The sequence below is a fragment of the Ixodes scapularis genome, unplaced genomic scaffold (assembly GCF_016920785.2).
Source record: "Ixodes scapularis isolate PalLabHiFi unplaced genomic scaffold, ASM1692078v2 PGA_scaffold7__128_contigs__length_106722199, whole genome shotgun sequence".
Lineage (NCBI taxonomy): Eukaryota > Metazoa > Arthropoda > Arachnida > Ixodida > Ixodidae > Ixodes > Ixodes scapularis.
In genome coordinates, this window is record NW_024609882.1 from 7,395,909 (window position 1) to 7,410,307 (window position 14,399).

General features: G+C 49.8%; 1 protein-coding gene across 1 annotated transcript in view; it reads left to right on the plus strand.

Annotated features, from left to right (window-relative positions):
- Positions 1 to 14,399, plus strand: part of LOC8040220 (LIM domain transcription factor LMO4) — a 111,085-nt gene that overhangs the window by 55,585 nt on the left and 41,101 nt on the right. The window contains exon 2 of the mRNA XM_002413995.5: positions 2,642 to 2,714. Within this exon, the coding sequence (XP_002414040.2) occupies positions 2,699 to 2,714 (16 nt within the window). The 5' untranslated portion in view covers positions 2,642 to 2,698. The remainder of the gene's footprint in view (positions 1 to 2,641; positions 2,715 to 14,399) is intronic.

Sequence of the window (14,399 nt, forward strand, 5' to 3'; positions counted from 1 at the left end):
ATGTTACCATATGCTAACGTCGCTCCAGAGAGGGTTAGTGTTGCGCTTACGAGTGAACCCAAGCACTCTGTGTTTGCGCGTTCCACACTGCACGTGTGCGGAGCCCAAAATGGCGGTCTTGGATTGGAGCGTGGCGACGACGCGCATGCGCAGCGTGGAGCATGCAGCTCTAACGCAAACGTACAGCGCTTGCGTTAGCTTCTTCTATGCGCACACTACACTGGGACGGTGGATGAGTGTTGCTGGCATTCGGAAAGAACATTTCGCGACTGATGATCGCGAGCAGTTCCGCCTTGCCCGCTGAGCAAGAGAACCGGGGAACCCTCGCTAGTGTGCTTCCCGCTTCCGCCGCGGGAGGGCGAGCTACGAGCTGGAGACGCGAATAGTGTGCCCAGATTTGATTGTTTTGAGCTGCTCAATCGTTGTTACGTGGCTTATGAGTGAGAGGGGAATAAACGAAACAGCCACTCGTCTGCGAGTGCCGAAGCCTTATTGCGGCCTCTCCGCCCTCAATCCTCCTCGCGACGCGAAAACGGACGTATACGCTCACGTGCAACCAATATGCGCAGAAGATGTCCCCCATCAAATTGCAAGAACGTTCCGTGCTTTGAGTGGCGAGCTCTATCGAGTTTAGGTTCTCTTGTTCTCGCGAACGGGACACTCGTAGAAACGTGCTCAATAATCGCTGGTCACTCAGCGAGGTGGATATCAACGAGGGAAATACAAATCTGGCGCCAAACGTGAAGGCGGCTCGTGGAAGAGATGGCGTGAGATGATTTAACGTGCGGGGGACCTGGTCGCACGCTTTGTGCCGGTGCCCACAACGTCCGCGCAAGCCGCCGAGGCACATATACTGCGTTTTCTTAAAGCCCCACCTGTTGCGTCCTCAGCAAAAGGACACTCCAGCGCAAAACACTGCTCAAATGCACACTAATGATGCTTATTTCTTCGCGCGCAGCAAAATCATGCGTTAAAATTAAGATGAAATGTGGAGCGTATACACTGTGCATATGTCTCGAATAAAGAATTTGCACGAAGACACGCAGTTTGTGTTAACACTAGTCATTCTTGACAACGTTAAAAAGAGCCAGTGGTAGCACGAGCCTTTCAAGATGAAGGAACTCAGTGAAGTCAACGTATAAAATATCACGCGTTCTTGTTGTAAAAACATGTTATTTACATCGAATGTTTCCTCTCGTAGTGATACCCAAATTCGCGATTCAGCCGGCCGGTGTGTGCCAATCCACGTAAGCCCGTGCTTACGGTCACACACACACAGAAAAAAAAAATGAGAAAGTTTTGATAAGAAGCAAACTTAGGAAGGCTTGTTCATCCATGACATATCACAGTGTGTACGTGCTTTCTGGAGAAAGCGCGGGTCTTGAGCCCGCTTTCAGGGGCAGAGCGCCGCTCCGTCGCAGCGAATACCTCCGGAGGAGACTCCGCGAGCTCTTCCGATTCCAAATTGCGGGCGATCAAGAAAAAAAAGTATCTCGTTTGGATTCCCGTTTGTATAAATATCCCGGCGGAGGAGTCGTCGTCGGCGCCGCTCTCTCCCCGGTTTCGTCACTCGCTTCGCGGGTACGCACCGCTGCCTCTTCCATTGCACGTACGCGTGCACTCGACGCGCTTCGTCTCTCTAGGCGTTTGGGCAACCCCGGCCTTCTGGGGAAGTTCGCACCATATTCGTTTAGGTTGCTCGGAGAACTACATTTCCACGGCTACTGTTATCAAATCTGTCACACTGCTTATGCATCATACCACAGAAGACAGTCCGCATACCGATTCGAATGCGAGTCATGGCGAGATCCGTGCTTCGAATGCCGCGCGGCAGTGAGTTCGAGGAGAAAACTTGGCACTCGGCATTCGAACCACGGATATTGCGGTGACTCTTGTTGGCAGACTTTCTTTTGTATGATGTTTGAGCAGTGTGACACGGGCCTCAAGGAAACAATCTGTCTAAAGGAGCAAGACGTATACATCAGTGGTTGATGCGTGCTAGTTGGAATCGCCACTCGTTCGTGAAAATACCGGTGCCAGCGGTTAGTTGCTTGGATCTTTAATACTACACCACGCCATTTACTGTTTACGCTATTAGAGGGCTTTCGTTCTTCGTGTATCGTTATAGGGGAGTATAGGAGGTGTCGAACCGATCTGACTATAGTCCGTTGGAACTCAAGAAGGTAAGGCGAGGAACACCCGGGAGAAGGAAGCAGACCGAACACTGGAGAGAGGAGGAGATTTCCTTCTCTCCTTTCTAGCGTTCTGTCTGCTTCTTTTTCCCTGGTCTTCTTTTCCCTCGCCCTACCTTCTTGAGCTGTAACTTACTATAAAACTCTCCATATATTTAGGGTATAGAAGTTGCGGCATAATTTACGGTATAGAAGTTGCCCTTCCCTTCTTTTGGCTCCACTGTGTCCATCCCTACTCCTCCAATGTCTGTAGAGTGCGTGATTTTAAAACAAAATATCATAATGGTTACCATTACTAGTATTATTATTTCTAGTAGTAGTAGGGGTGCTTTATCCTGTTGTGTTTTTAGTTGGACGGCCGTCCACTCTTTTTTATGGCAATGACAGGTTTCGAAGAAAACAATTCGAACTGCGCGGCAATCGAACGTGCAATTCCTTTTTCTCCGCAGGTGCGAGAGACGCGGGCGGTGGCAGGGACACGGGCTGTGGCCCGAGGGCGAGGCGCCATGCTCTTCGGAGCCGGTGAGTGTATAGACCTTTTTCACAAGGGTGCCGCCATCTTGAAATGTCGTCACTTCCAGTATGGGCGAAAACATCGTTTTGCCGTCGCCACGTCAGTAGAATGCATTTAGGAGATAAGCGTAACCGTCAAGAATTCTCGTTTTGCCTCCCCTCTATTTTTTTACTATTTGCAGATTGAAACGTTTTATTATTTTTTCGTCGCCCATACCGGATATGCCTATTTGGTGGTCGGGGGCGAGAGTAAGTGGAAAAGTTTTATACGCACGCATTTCGCGCGGCAACGTGTCACCGCCGAGACGATAACAGGTGCCGCCAATAGCTGTCGTCACTAAAGCTGCGAACAATCTGCCGACACATCGTACAAAACACGTAGTCTGAATTGAGTTGGCGGTACTTGTAAGCGTGAATTCTATTAAGAGACTTTACGCATATCGTCTAATGTATTGCGGCAGTTCTGCTCAAATAATCAAAAGGAAAGAAAGAAACAGTTAACCCTTTTCGGCTTATTGTTTTCTGTCGACGCTTACTTTTTTTTTTACCAACATGTTCATAGACAAAGTGGGTGCCTTTAGGTTGTTTTTCTTGATCGTTGTGAGCTGCAGGCTTTTTACCTTGTGTGGCCGTATCCACTAAAAAGCTTTTCACAGCCACCCTTTCGCATTGACACAGTATGATTTGAAGATAATTACGATTATCGTGTTTTAACTTTTGGCGAGCGATTCTCACTTCAAGTATTTTGCCAGCAAGGAGAGTGGCACACAGCCAATGCGCGTCGCAGCTCGTGCAAGTACGAAGGTCGCTTCCCGCAATGCTTGGATAGAAAATGCCGCCGCGATTCACACGATATACCACGAACTCCGCACTTTCCTTCGTCCCGTTGCTCGGCAGCGCCATATGGGTTATATAATGAATTTTACGACAATGTGAAACGCGGGATTTTTAAAAAAAAAATTTGGTATTTCTAGCAGGACGTGGAACACCAGCCGTTAATATGGTAGAGTAGCGCGAGTCGTGGAGCGGGCGGTCACCTTGTATTTACGGAGTATTGGTGCAAGGTGACCCCCTAAAAAAAAAAGGAAAAAAAAAACGCTTTTTTTTTTTTTACAAATTTAGTAACAAACATTTAAAGTTATACTTGCGTACTGCGAGCTGAGAGAGCCAGCGGCGGCTATCATTCATATTGTACAACGCGCCCCCTCGTCATAAAACATTTCGAACCCGTCATAATGTCCCTCGTGGGTCTGTAGAATAATCCCAGAGTCGCGCGGGCGAAAATCCAGAAAATTTGAGCCACAAAGAAACAAATACGAAGCGACATATTCAAAGTGAACGCGCTCTTCCTCCATTCACTGCAAAAAAAAAAAAAAAAAAAAAAAAAAAAAGGCGCAGCATCGCGTAAAACCCGAGTTCCCCAGAGTTGTTCGAAATTCCCAAACGTCATCGATGAGAGCGGCGCTCCGCCGCGCGTCGCGCTCGTCGCCGGTTGTTGGAAAGCGACGGGGCAACAACAACGGCCACTTCGGAGTTGCCTTGGGAGACGCATTTCCGTCCGCGGGGGGACACGAACAGACTCCCATTTTACAAAAAATCCTAGATTCGTTTATCTCGCATGCTCAAAAAAAAAAGAAAAACAATAATCATAATCATAATAACAATAAAAAGAAGGAAAACCGATCGGAACGTCGCGTCCCCCGTCCAACAAGATGCGACGACTGCGCTCCCTCGTGACGAAGAGGGGAAGCAAGAACGCGACACGCATTCGACTCGGGCCCCCGCGGATCCCGAATCAAGAAGAGGAAGATGAAGGAATAAAAAGAAACAAGATTTAAAACCGAACGACTCTAATACACAGAGGGACATTTCGTTCTGCAGCGCGCATCGCCGTATAGATTGGACGAGCGGCGCAGGCGGGCAGACGGCGTCTTCTGCCAGCGTCAGAATTGGAATGGTCCGTGCCGCTGTTCGCCATGCAGGTATCGTCCGCGAGGTCATCAAACAATACCGCTGGGACACGCGGGGCGGCGGTGGCGGAATGCAACGAGCGACTTGGAGGGGGGAAAAAAAAAACCGGGAAGATTGGAGAGCTGTCGGAAGACCGAGCCGTCCGGTTTCCCGAATGGGGACCACCGGCGCTGGTCGCGAAAGGAAAGAGCTATCTCGCCTGAAGGTTCTCGCCTCCTCTTCGTTGTCCGGAAGGGACGGAGAATGAGAAATCGAATAAACAAACCCAGGGAGGCGCCGTGAAAATTTTAAAATTTGGGGAGGACTTCCTCCGATGAGGAGATTGTCGTGGCGGGTCGCGGAGCCGCTCGTAAAATGGGGAAAAGCGTAAAGCGAAATGCGTGTCTGTTCCTTGTTCATTGGCGTCTTTGTCTGATTGTTTGCGGTATGTCGATATAAAACGCGTCTGCTTTGTCTCGCGGAGAAGCTTTGGTATCTTTGCATCTGATCTCGGATAGCGAGCGTTTCGGGAGATTTCTGCTTCGATGGCGGACGGTGTCGCTCGCGAAGGCTGCCGCCGCGCCTCGGGGTGATGTGATGTAGGCGAGGAGGGATATGCTTCGAAGGTTTCGGACAATGACAACACGCTACGTTCCGTCCGGAGTACGCTCAAAATATCACGAGCGATTCGTTTTTGGTTTAACACTTTACTCGACATTAGGGTATTTATTTCGGTGAAATAGTGGTTTTCAGATGCAGAAATAATTCCAAACTATAGCACAAAAGATTAAAAACAAAAAAAAAAGTAGCATCCGCAATCTTTTTTATTTATATTAAAGGGACCATGAAATGATTTTTCAACTTCTTCCTCCTTAGCTTTAATTTTCAACTCAAAAGGCTCTCATTCCGAATAGGCACCCAGCCAGAGTTGCGCGTGTGTTTTCCAGGTACCGCCGCGTCGCTATTCGCCGAGATCGATCACGTGACGAGCAAAGAATCCTATGCTGTGCAGGAAAGTTTCTGATGTGGTCGCGTCGACGACGTTGGACGGGTCCTGGCGTATGTTCTCCTGCCTTTGTCTCTTTCTCCTCCTTTTCTTTTTCATGCGCGGCGTCGCTATTCGCCGAATTCGGTCACGTGACCGTCTGCAATAGACGGAGCACGGCTCCTACACGCGCGATGAGTGGCTTCCCCGGATAACTTAGGATTTTAAGATGGCTGAGCTCGCAACTCGGGGTTCACACCACGGAACTTGACATCCGCAAGTGATGGTAAGTGCCTTCGCGGCACTCATTGGCCACAAACGCGAGCGAGTTCAGGTATTCGTCGACGGATCGACTGCTGCCGACCGCACACGTACGAGTAGCGCAGTGCCCGTGTCCAATACGTCAGCCGGGTGGCTGGTTTCGGCCGATGTGCTTGAGCACCGCGGATACATCGCAGTTAAAAAGCGAAGAGCTTTCGATCAAAAAGTAGTAACAAACAGTGCAACATATTTTCATATTTTCATACCAAAAAGCAGGCTTTGGACATTCTTACACCATTTTTTATTGACCCACAAACGATATGCGATTCGTGAGACCCCAGAACCGGCCTTAATTAGTGCCACCATCAAGGAACGCGCGCTGTCGGTAAAGACACGGCTATTCACTCACTACAAACTGCGATTGGGTAGCATTCATGCGTGTCCCCAGTGGGACCCCTTGCTGACGAGCGACAACTCCCGTATAACAAGGTCGCAGCGCTGGGTTTTTCGACGTCACCAACAGGAGGCTAGCGCGCACAACTGCTTCATAAGCAGTCGGCCGAAACTCTCGTTCAAAGGGGAAAAAAACAACAACAAAAGAAAACGCTCTCCGTGACTTGGTGTGAAGCCATAGTCATTGAGAGATCCAGAAACGCACGGCATAGCTTATTACGTGACATAATTTATCTTTCAGCTTTCTTATCGTCTAATGCAGAAATCCCATTGGCTGCGGAGCCGTACAAATATGCTCGTGAATCGCTACCCCCTGCATTCCTTAAGCCCTCAATGAGTCTCGTTGATTAAGTCGCCCTAGGCACTCTCGTAGTTCCTTATCTCTCACGGCACGGAAGTACAAGCCTCAGCGGCTTCCTGGGACGAAGCCGGCATCAGATGAGCGTGTCTCGGGCTCTCTGCGCGCAACGCCTGGAGGTAGCCCTCAGGGGCTTCGAATGTCAGGAGAAGCACCCCGTATACTTACACTCCGTTTCACCTTACCGATGGACCGCAGCTGACGCTGCGGACTAATCGAAGCCAATCCAACGCCTTATAAATGTCACGTGGCCTTTGGGAAAGGCGCGCGGGGCACGTGGTCACGTGACACATTTGCGGCTCTGGATTGGCTGGGAACGCTCGTACGGTACGGTGCGGTCCAGCGCGATGTGGATCGTAGTCGTTCTGGCCAGCGGGGCTGAGACAGAGAGAGAGCGCCGTGACGGGAGCCCATCTCGGGGCCGGATCGCGCGATCCGACGGGAACACGCACAAATCAGAGCGGACAGCGGACTCGCATTAGTATGGACTCCCCGGCGCGATGGCTTGCGCAGATACGGGACGGGGGGGATAGCTGAGCTTCCCTTCGTCGGGAATCGATGGTGGGCGATTCCGGGGCACCCCTTCCTGCTCTGCCGGAGCAGAGAGACGCTCTCGGGACATGACCCGCATGGGCAACACGGTGAGACGGCGAGCGCGGCGGAGGAGGCCCGCCGAAATTGCGACGGGGTGGGGCTTTGCGCGCCGAGTGCGGGCCTCGTCGAGTAGAGAATCGAGGCCCTTCTCCGCTCTCCCCTTCGAACGCCCAAATAAGAGATCCGTAAAGCGGTTCGGGGTCCTTATCGCGCCTGCGGGACGGTGTGCCTCGATTGCAGAGCGTTTCCAACTCGTCGATCAAGGTTCGCGTGGCGAACGGGCCGAGTTTGAAACAACAGCTGAGAGGAAGAGTCAAAGGCGTCGATCGCCCGCAAGCGTCCCCCTCCTCTGCGAACGCTTTCTCCCTTGACCCGCGTCAACGTGATGCGTGCCCACTTGCGACCGATCCGCGCAGAGGGTGTCCGCCATTAAATTGCGAACGTTCTCCAGGGTAAGAAAAGTCCTCGAGGAACGTCGCTCATTTCCCCCTTCATGTGCCGAATCAAGGTATACGCAGGTGTAGCTTAGATTATCTTCGTGTTATTGTATCGAGACGTACACGTTTGAAACGTTTAAACCATGGCTCCTTCCCTCGATAACCAGATTTAGTAAGCACTACTTCGTCCAGTGTGTTAATGGGCAAAACTTCATGTCTGCCATTGGCGGACGCCTTCTGCAAAGATCGGCCGCAAGCGCACGTGCGTTGCGTTGTCACGTGGCGACGAGGAAAGGGAGCGTAACGGTGAAGACGCTTACGGGCGAGCAACGCGTTTGTCACCTTCTAGCAGCTCGTATTGCATTAAACGCGGCCGATAAACTACGCAACGCCGATAGAGCAGCTGGAAACACTCTGAGGTCAAGGCACACAAGGACGAACAAACGCCCACTGTTGTTTCTCGTCGGCGGAGGCGGTGGCGGCTTCTTCGGCGCGCGTCGGACGGCCGTCGGCCGAATAAAAAGGGTCGCCGAGGAATCAAGCCCCCGCGAACAGGGGTTGAATTACAATCCGGCCGTCGCTTGTCCACTCGTCTTTTTTCGTTCTTTTTTTTTTATTTTTTTCGCCCAAACGGAGTAGCTGTCCCGGACGGCTGTTTCCCCGGACGTGACATTTGAACGCGACGCCTATCTCGGTCCCTTCAAGTTTATGGATGCGCGCGTCGCTTTCGAAGACGCTGCAGGAAATGGCGGCTGGGAGGGACAGGAAATTTGTTGGGGCCACCGCATCGATAAGTCCCGTTATATACCCGGCCCGTGGACAACTCGCTGTCGGAGCCCCCCTAAGCTCTTTTTGGAGAGAAAGACATTTGAGGCCCCCGATAGGAAATGGGGTGGGCGCTTTATCGCATTCCTTTTTTTTTTCCTGGCGGGTGGACTTCTACGCGTCTCAGCTGTACTCTTCTCTATGCCCTTTCGTGACTCCGATAGGATCGTCCTCTCGTCCGACCCGGCTGACTCTCTCTCTTTTTTTCTTTTTAAATCTTGGCTTACTGGTTTGCTTTTAAATCTGCTACTCGACCCGAAGGACAATGCGAACCGAACACTTCGTGACTTATACTCCGTTTCATACTTAGCGTGCAACGCTGTCAAAGCTACTGGCGCGAGCGCGTGGCTTCATCTATATGGATTTGTTTGCGCGAGAACGCGTGCAAATGATCAACGAGATCAAGCCCTATGCTCGCGCCAGTAGCTCTGACAGCGTTGCACGCTAAGTATGAAACAGAGTATAGACAGGCTAGCTGAGCAACCGGCAAATGCCTTCTATATATGACAGCCAGTAGGGAGAGGTCGAAAGCAGACACAAATATTTGTGTTTTATTCAATTTAATCAGTTGAGAGTCAGCGCTCTGTTTGTACACTTCGTCTCCGTAATGTATCAAGTCGCTATGCGGACGCAAGTTCGTCTGCTTCTTGTAACAGGGTTGCGATGAAGTCCGAACGCCGAGCTCTTATTGGCTGATTGAAAGAAATAGTGGGTAGACCTCCAGGCACCTAGCATTGAAGTATACCCACCTAACCTTTCAATCAAAGCCAATCACAGCTCGGCGACGTTATGACGTCAACCGAACGCCTGCAAACGAAGCCGTTGAACTTCCGCATATAGGACAAGCAGCGTACAAAGACGCTAACATCCGCTTTCAGAGAAGCAGTACCTGAAATAAAACATAATGCATATAAGTTCCTTGACAATTGTCTTGACCCCTCCTTCGACTATCAACAACGAGAGCATAATCATATAATCATCTCCGATCTCCCGAGTTCTTAATTTATGTGGGAGTAGGTAATAGGGATTTCGACCGTCTAGATTTCCCTGTCCTCAAACGTAAGGCGAGCGGACTTAGAGAAACAACTGCTGGAGAGCGAGATATCAGCCCGTTTGTAAGAGATAGGGTGCCGAAACAATACCAACTAAAAGACGCGGCGCCACTATAGCAGCTTGCGTCCGCGTCGCCGCCAACGCGTCTTCCAGCGTCATACAACAAGCGCGGCGCATGCAAGCGGCGACGCCAGGACGCACGTCTCTGCCGCTTTGACGCCGTACACTCGCCACGCGTCAGCGCGTTTTCCGCTTGGGGCGGGTCAGGGGTCCAATAACGATGACGTAATGCTTAGGCCTAGGCTTCTAGGTGCTACCGGCCGAAGGCCCCCGTGGTACGAACCGTCCTGTTTCCTACGACGCACTGCCTTAAATAAGCGTCGTGGCACCGAAGCATCCGCGGCTTTCTCACTTCGAACTTCGAGATCTTCTCACTCGAGCAACAGAAATGAACTCAACAAACCGTGCATGGTGACATCCCGTATTAGCCCCGAGAGCGAACAGAAGCGTCGCTGCGGTCGACGCGCCCTGATTGGGTGAGGTGTACCGTGACGTCAGGGAGAGGACTCCGCTCCGCGATCTCGCATCGGCTCGCTTCTCAGCACCGCGGTTTCCTGGTTTGGCGTTCTGTTCCACAAGCTCTTCGAAGAGCTGGACTTCGTTTACCCGGTGTACAAGACGTTGAGTTAGGCCGATATTGACGTGCTTCCGTACATTTTATAAGCCTGCTTGTCCCTTTTACCTTTAAAATTAGGTTAGAAATCCCGAAAGCGATCGGTGGAGGCAATTCCGCTGATGAACCTCCCTGTCCGTCCACACGACACAAGGCAATCTTGCGAGGGGTTGGTGAAGCGGTGGCGCAAGTGTTTCAGACGCTGAAATTCTGTTCCTTGCATGTTCATGACTTAGGACGATATTACATCCCGCTTTCAAGGCATTTGAAGTGGCATTTATATCATGGGCCCTTGGGTGGTCGGCAAATTAGCTCGCGACCCCGACTCTGCGCTGCCACTCGGCATGCGCTGGTTCGCAGATTTTTTGAAGGCCCTGCGTCCGATGATCTTTGAAGTGCTCGTGGAACAGGGTTGTTTTAGATAAATGTAGCTTCTTCGTGAATTAATTATATAGTTTATACAGGTATGCAGGCATATTTCTTAGAAAATGCACAATTACTGGAAATTAGTTTGTATGGTAGCAGCAAAAACGGCCGAATTGCCCCCAGTTGGCTGTATACACGAAATCAACTCTCCTACGTCACGCCGCGGTGGTGGCGCGCCGGACGCACTTCCGGTCTGGGGCGGTGGGCAGAAGTCGCCGTGCCAGACATGCATTCCTGTGTTCTTTTGGAAGAAACGAGACAAAAAACCTGCCTTCTCGTCAAAATTCTGCGACGGGGGCTGTACCAAGCGAGTCTGGAAAGGTTTGAAGATCAGTTTTCATGTGTTTTTGCCCCCTCTGTTCGTCCGAGAACGTGGATAGTAGCCGTGAAAAGGGCAAACCAGACGCTGTCGAACTACGATTGCGTGCGCGGGCAACACTTTGTGGTCGCCAGATGTATTTGCTTTGTTCCAACATAAATGAGAGAAAACCGCCAAGTTGTCCGAACCACCAACGGGTTCAGTGCGTCTTCAAATTCACACGGCCGCCTGATCGTTCGAACTTTCGTCTGCTCTTTCAAACGTCTGCTTTTTGTCGTCTGCTCGTTCAAACAAAAGCGGCCCGAAGACCAAACTTTGACCCGGTGATTGCAATAAGAAGTCATTGCAGGCCTGTAAAGACTTAAGTAGGCTCGGTGTAAACAATAAACACAAGATGATGATCATTGGTAGTGGTGGCCATCACCGACTTGTTACACTTGGTCTGTTCCCGCTTCTGATTTTCAGTATCGACGTCGATCATCGCCGCCACCTTCTACACTTTTGCAACACGAGCGAGGTCGCTACCGAAAATAGGTGGAAGAATCTCATCATAATTTTGGCGTCCATTCTGCGGCGTTCATGCGAATGAATCGCCGCACGTCAAATTATTTACGGAAAGTTTAGCGGCGTAACGAGCCTTGATAATTTCGCTTAGGCGATTAAAGTGGTAAGACATTGCGATGAGGACGTAGAATCGACAATTCCAACGCGAAAAAGAGTATGCAGACTCACACAGACGCCGACAACGTGACATTCGAGTGGTTTGTTGACGGGGGACGGCGGTGCTTCTTGCCCGTACCCCATTACGCATGCGTTCAAACTGTCGTCTGCTCTTTCAAACTTGGCTGCTTTTTGTCGTCAGCTCGTTCAAACGACAGCGGCCCGTAAACCAAACGTTGACCCGGTAATTGCGATAAGAACTAATTGTGCAGGCACTCAAAACACTCTTGAAGATTGGTTGAGGTAAGTAGGCTAAGTGTAAACAGTAGATACAAATGTTGATCATGGTTACCAGCGACCATCACCGATCTGTAATGCCCGATTCTACTTGCAGTTTTCAGTATCAACGTCCACCATCTCAGCTACGGTCCACGCTTTTGCAGTCCGAACAACGTCGCGTCTGAAAACAGCGAGCAGAATCTCATCGTGGGAGTCACGCTTTAGCGCCCATTCTGCGGCGTCCACGTGAAATGAATCGCCGCACGTCACATTATTCACGCAAAGTTTTGCCTCGTTAGTTTTGCTGAAGCCGCTCAAGTAGTCAGACATTGTTAGGGGGACGTAGTATCAACAATTCCAACGCGAAAAAGAGCACGGGGACTCCCACCGACGCCGACAACACTCTCAAGAAAAAAGGGTGTCAAAAGGTGTATTCTTACACCCTTTGTCTCATATAATACACCCCAGAATTTCAATTCGACGGACAGTGCCCTACAGTCGAGCAGAGGGCCCGAAACTTTACGAGGGGCTTGATAGCCGTGTGGTACAACATTTTAAATAGCGAAAGTACGTATCAAAGACCACATAAAGAAAACACCGAGTTTTTACAGTAGGGCCAAGAAAACCCGGATTATTTTTTCGTGTTCAGTAAAACGTACATTAGCTATTTTAATAAGTTGTACCACACGGCTATCAAGCCCCTCGTAAAATTTCGGGCCGTCGGTTTGACTGTAGGGCGCTGCATGTCGAATTGAAGTTTGGGGGTGTATTATATGGGACAAAGGGTATAAGAATACACCTTTTGACACCCTTTTTTCTTGAGAGTGAACAACGCAGTTCAATGGTTTGTTCATGAGCGACGGCGGGCTTCTTGCCCACCATCCACCGCGCATGCGCGGCGCCAGTGGCGTCCGCTAGGGGCGCTCCGGTTTGTTTGTAAACATGAGTTGGTGTATATACATTGAACTGCCCAAAATATGTACAGCAATAGTGCCGTAATTTAGAATTTTTATACTTTTTCTGACATTCTTTACTCCAGCCTTGGGTATTCCGAAAATACACCGTTTAGTCTGAATTGTCATTTCCAATTAAAAGAGACATTGCTGCAGGTCCCCAAAATCTTCCTCGGCCTCCAAACTCTTTACAGCTGGACTCTCTGACAACAGAGGAAAACAGGAGTAAAAGCAAGGATTCGAACATCTCTCCAGCAACGTTTTTTCCTTCCATGACCAAAAATCGTAAAAACTACTTCGATCTGTATGAACAATGCACAAAAATTGCTTTTTTCTTGAGGTGAAAACGGGTATAGTAGCAGAAAATGTAGAACCTGTGAAGGGCGACAGTCTGCGTTAGAAAAGCTTATGGTATTATAGCTTCAGGACGATTCGATATAAGTAAAATCTTAATTTTAGGGCTTAAGGAACTAATAACGAGCTAGACACCTTGGCTTACGTTTGTTATACATTACTTGAGGGTTGATATAAACAAGTCCAAAGATATCACCCGAGTAGTCTATTGAAATACTATCGGTATCCAGCAAAGGTCAAATGCGAGACATGTATATAATAAAGATTCCTTGTTTCTTTTTTTTTTTTTATTTGCCCCTGCACTTGGGCTGTCTCAATTGTGATTTCTCCCCATGGCCCAGACTGTATTCAGCATGTTGCTCGAGCAGCATGCAGCTTTTCTGCTTCGGCGATCTTGTTTAAAAACAGAGATAAAAAAATAGTATACATAACCTGCCCATTCATTCAGACCATCAGCAGAATTTATTGTGCGAGATGTAAATCTATAGTGATGCTCCTGCCATTGTGGTCATATTCTTTGTTTTCATATATTAGCTGTGATTCATGAGTCGCCTGCCCTGTCAACCATGCTTAAAATGTTGGTTCAAGTTTCGCCTGTAGCTACAGGCCATACCTCAGTAGAGGCAAATATAAGAATTCTCACTTCCTACGGAAAACAGGCCGAAAAAAAAAAATAGATAGAAACGAGCGCGCCGACAGCTACACTCTAAGAAAAAAGGGAGCGCGACTTAGTCCCTCGGGCGACTAAATGCGCTGCCACCACCATTAGTCCCCTAGGGGAGCAACTGTAACGGGAGCAACTGTTGCGCCCCTTCAGTTAGTCCCTCGCACTAGCACCGTTGGGACTAACTGTTGCACCCTTTCAGTTACACCTCGGGGACCAACTGTTAGGCCCTTGCACTTGGTCCTTTGGGACCAACTGTTACACCGTTTCAATTGAAACTCGAAGACGAACTGTTAGACCCTTGCGCTTGGACCCCTGGGACTAACTGCTACACCGGTTCAAATGAACCCCGAGGACTAACTGTTAGGCCCTTGCACTTGGACCCCTGGGTCTAAACGTTGCGCCCTTGGATTTAGGCTTCTGGGACTAAAGGTTTTTTTTTTTCATTTG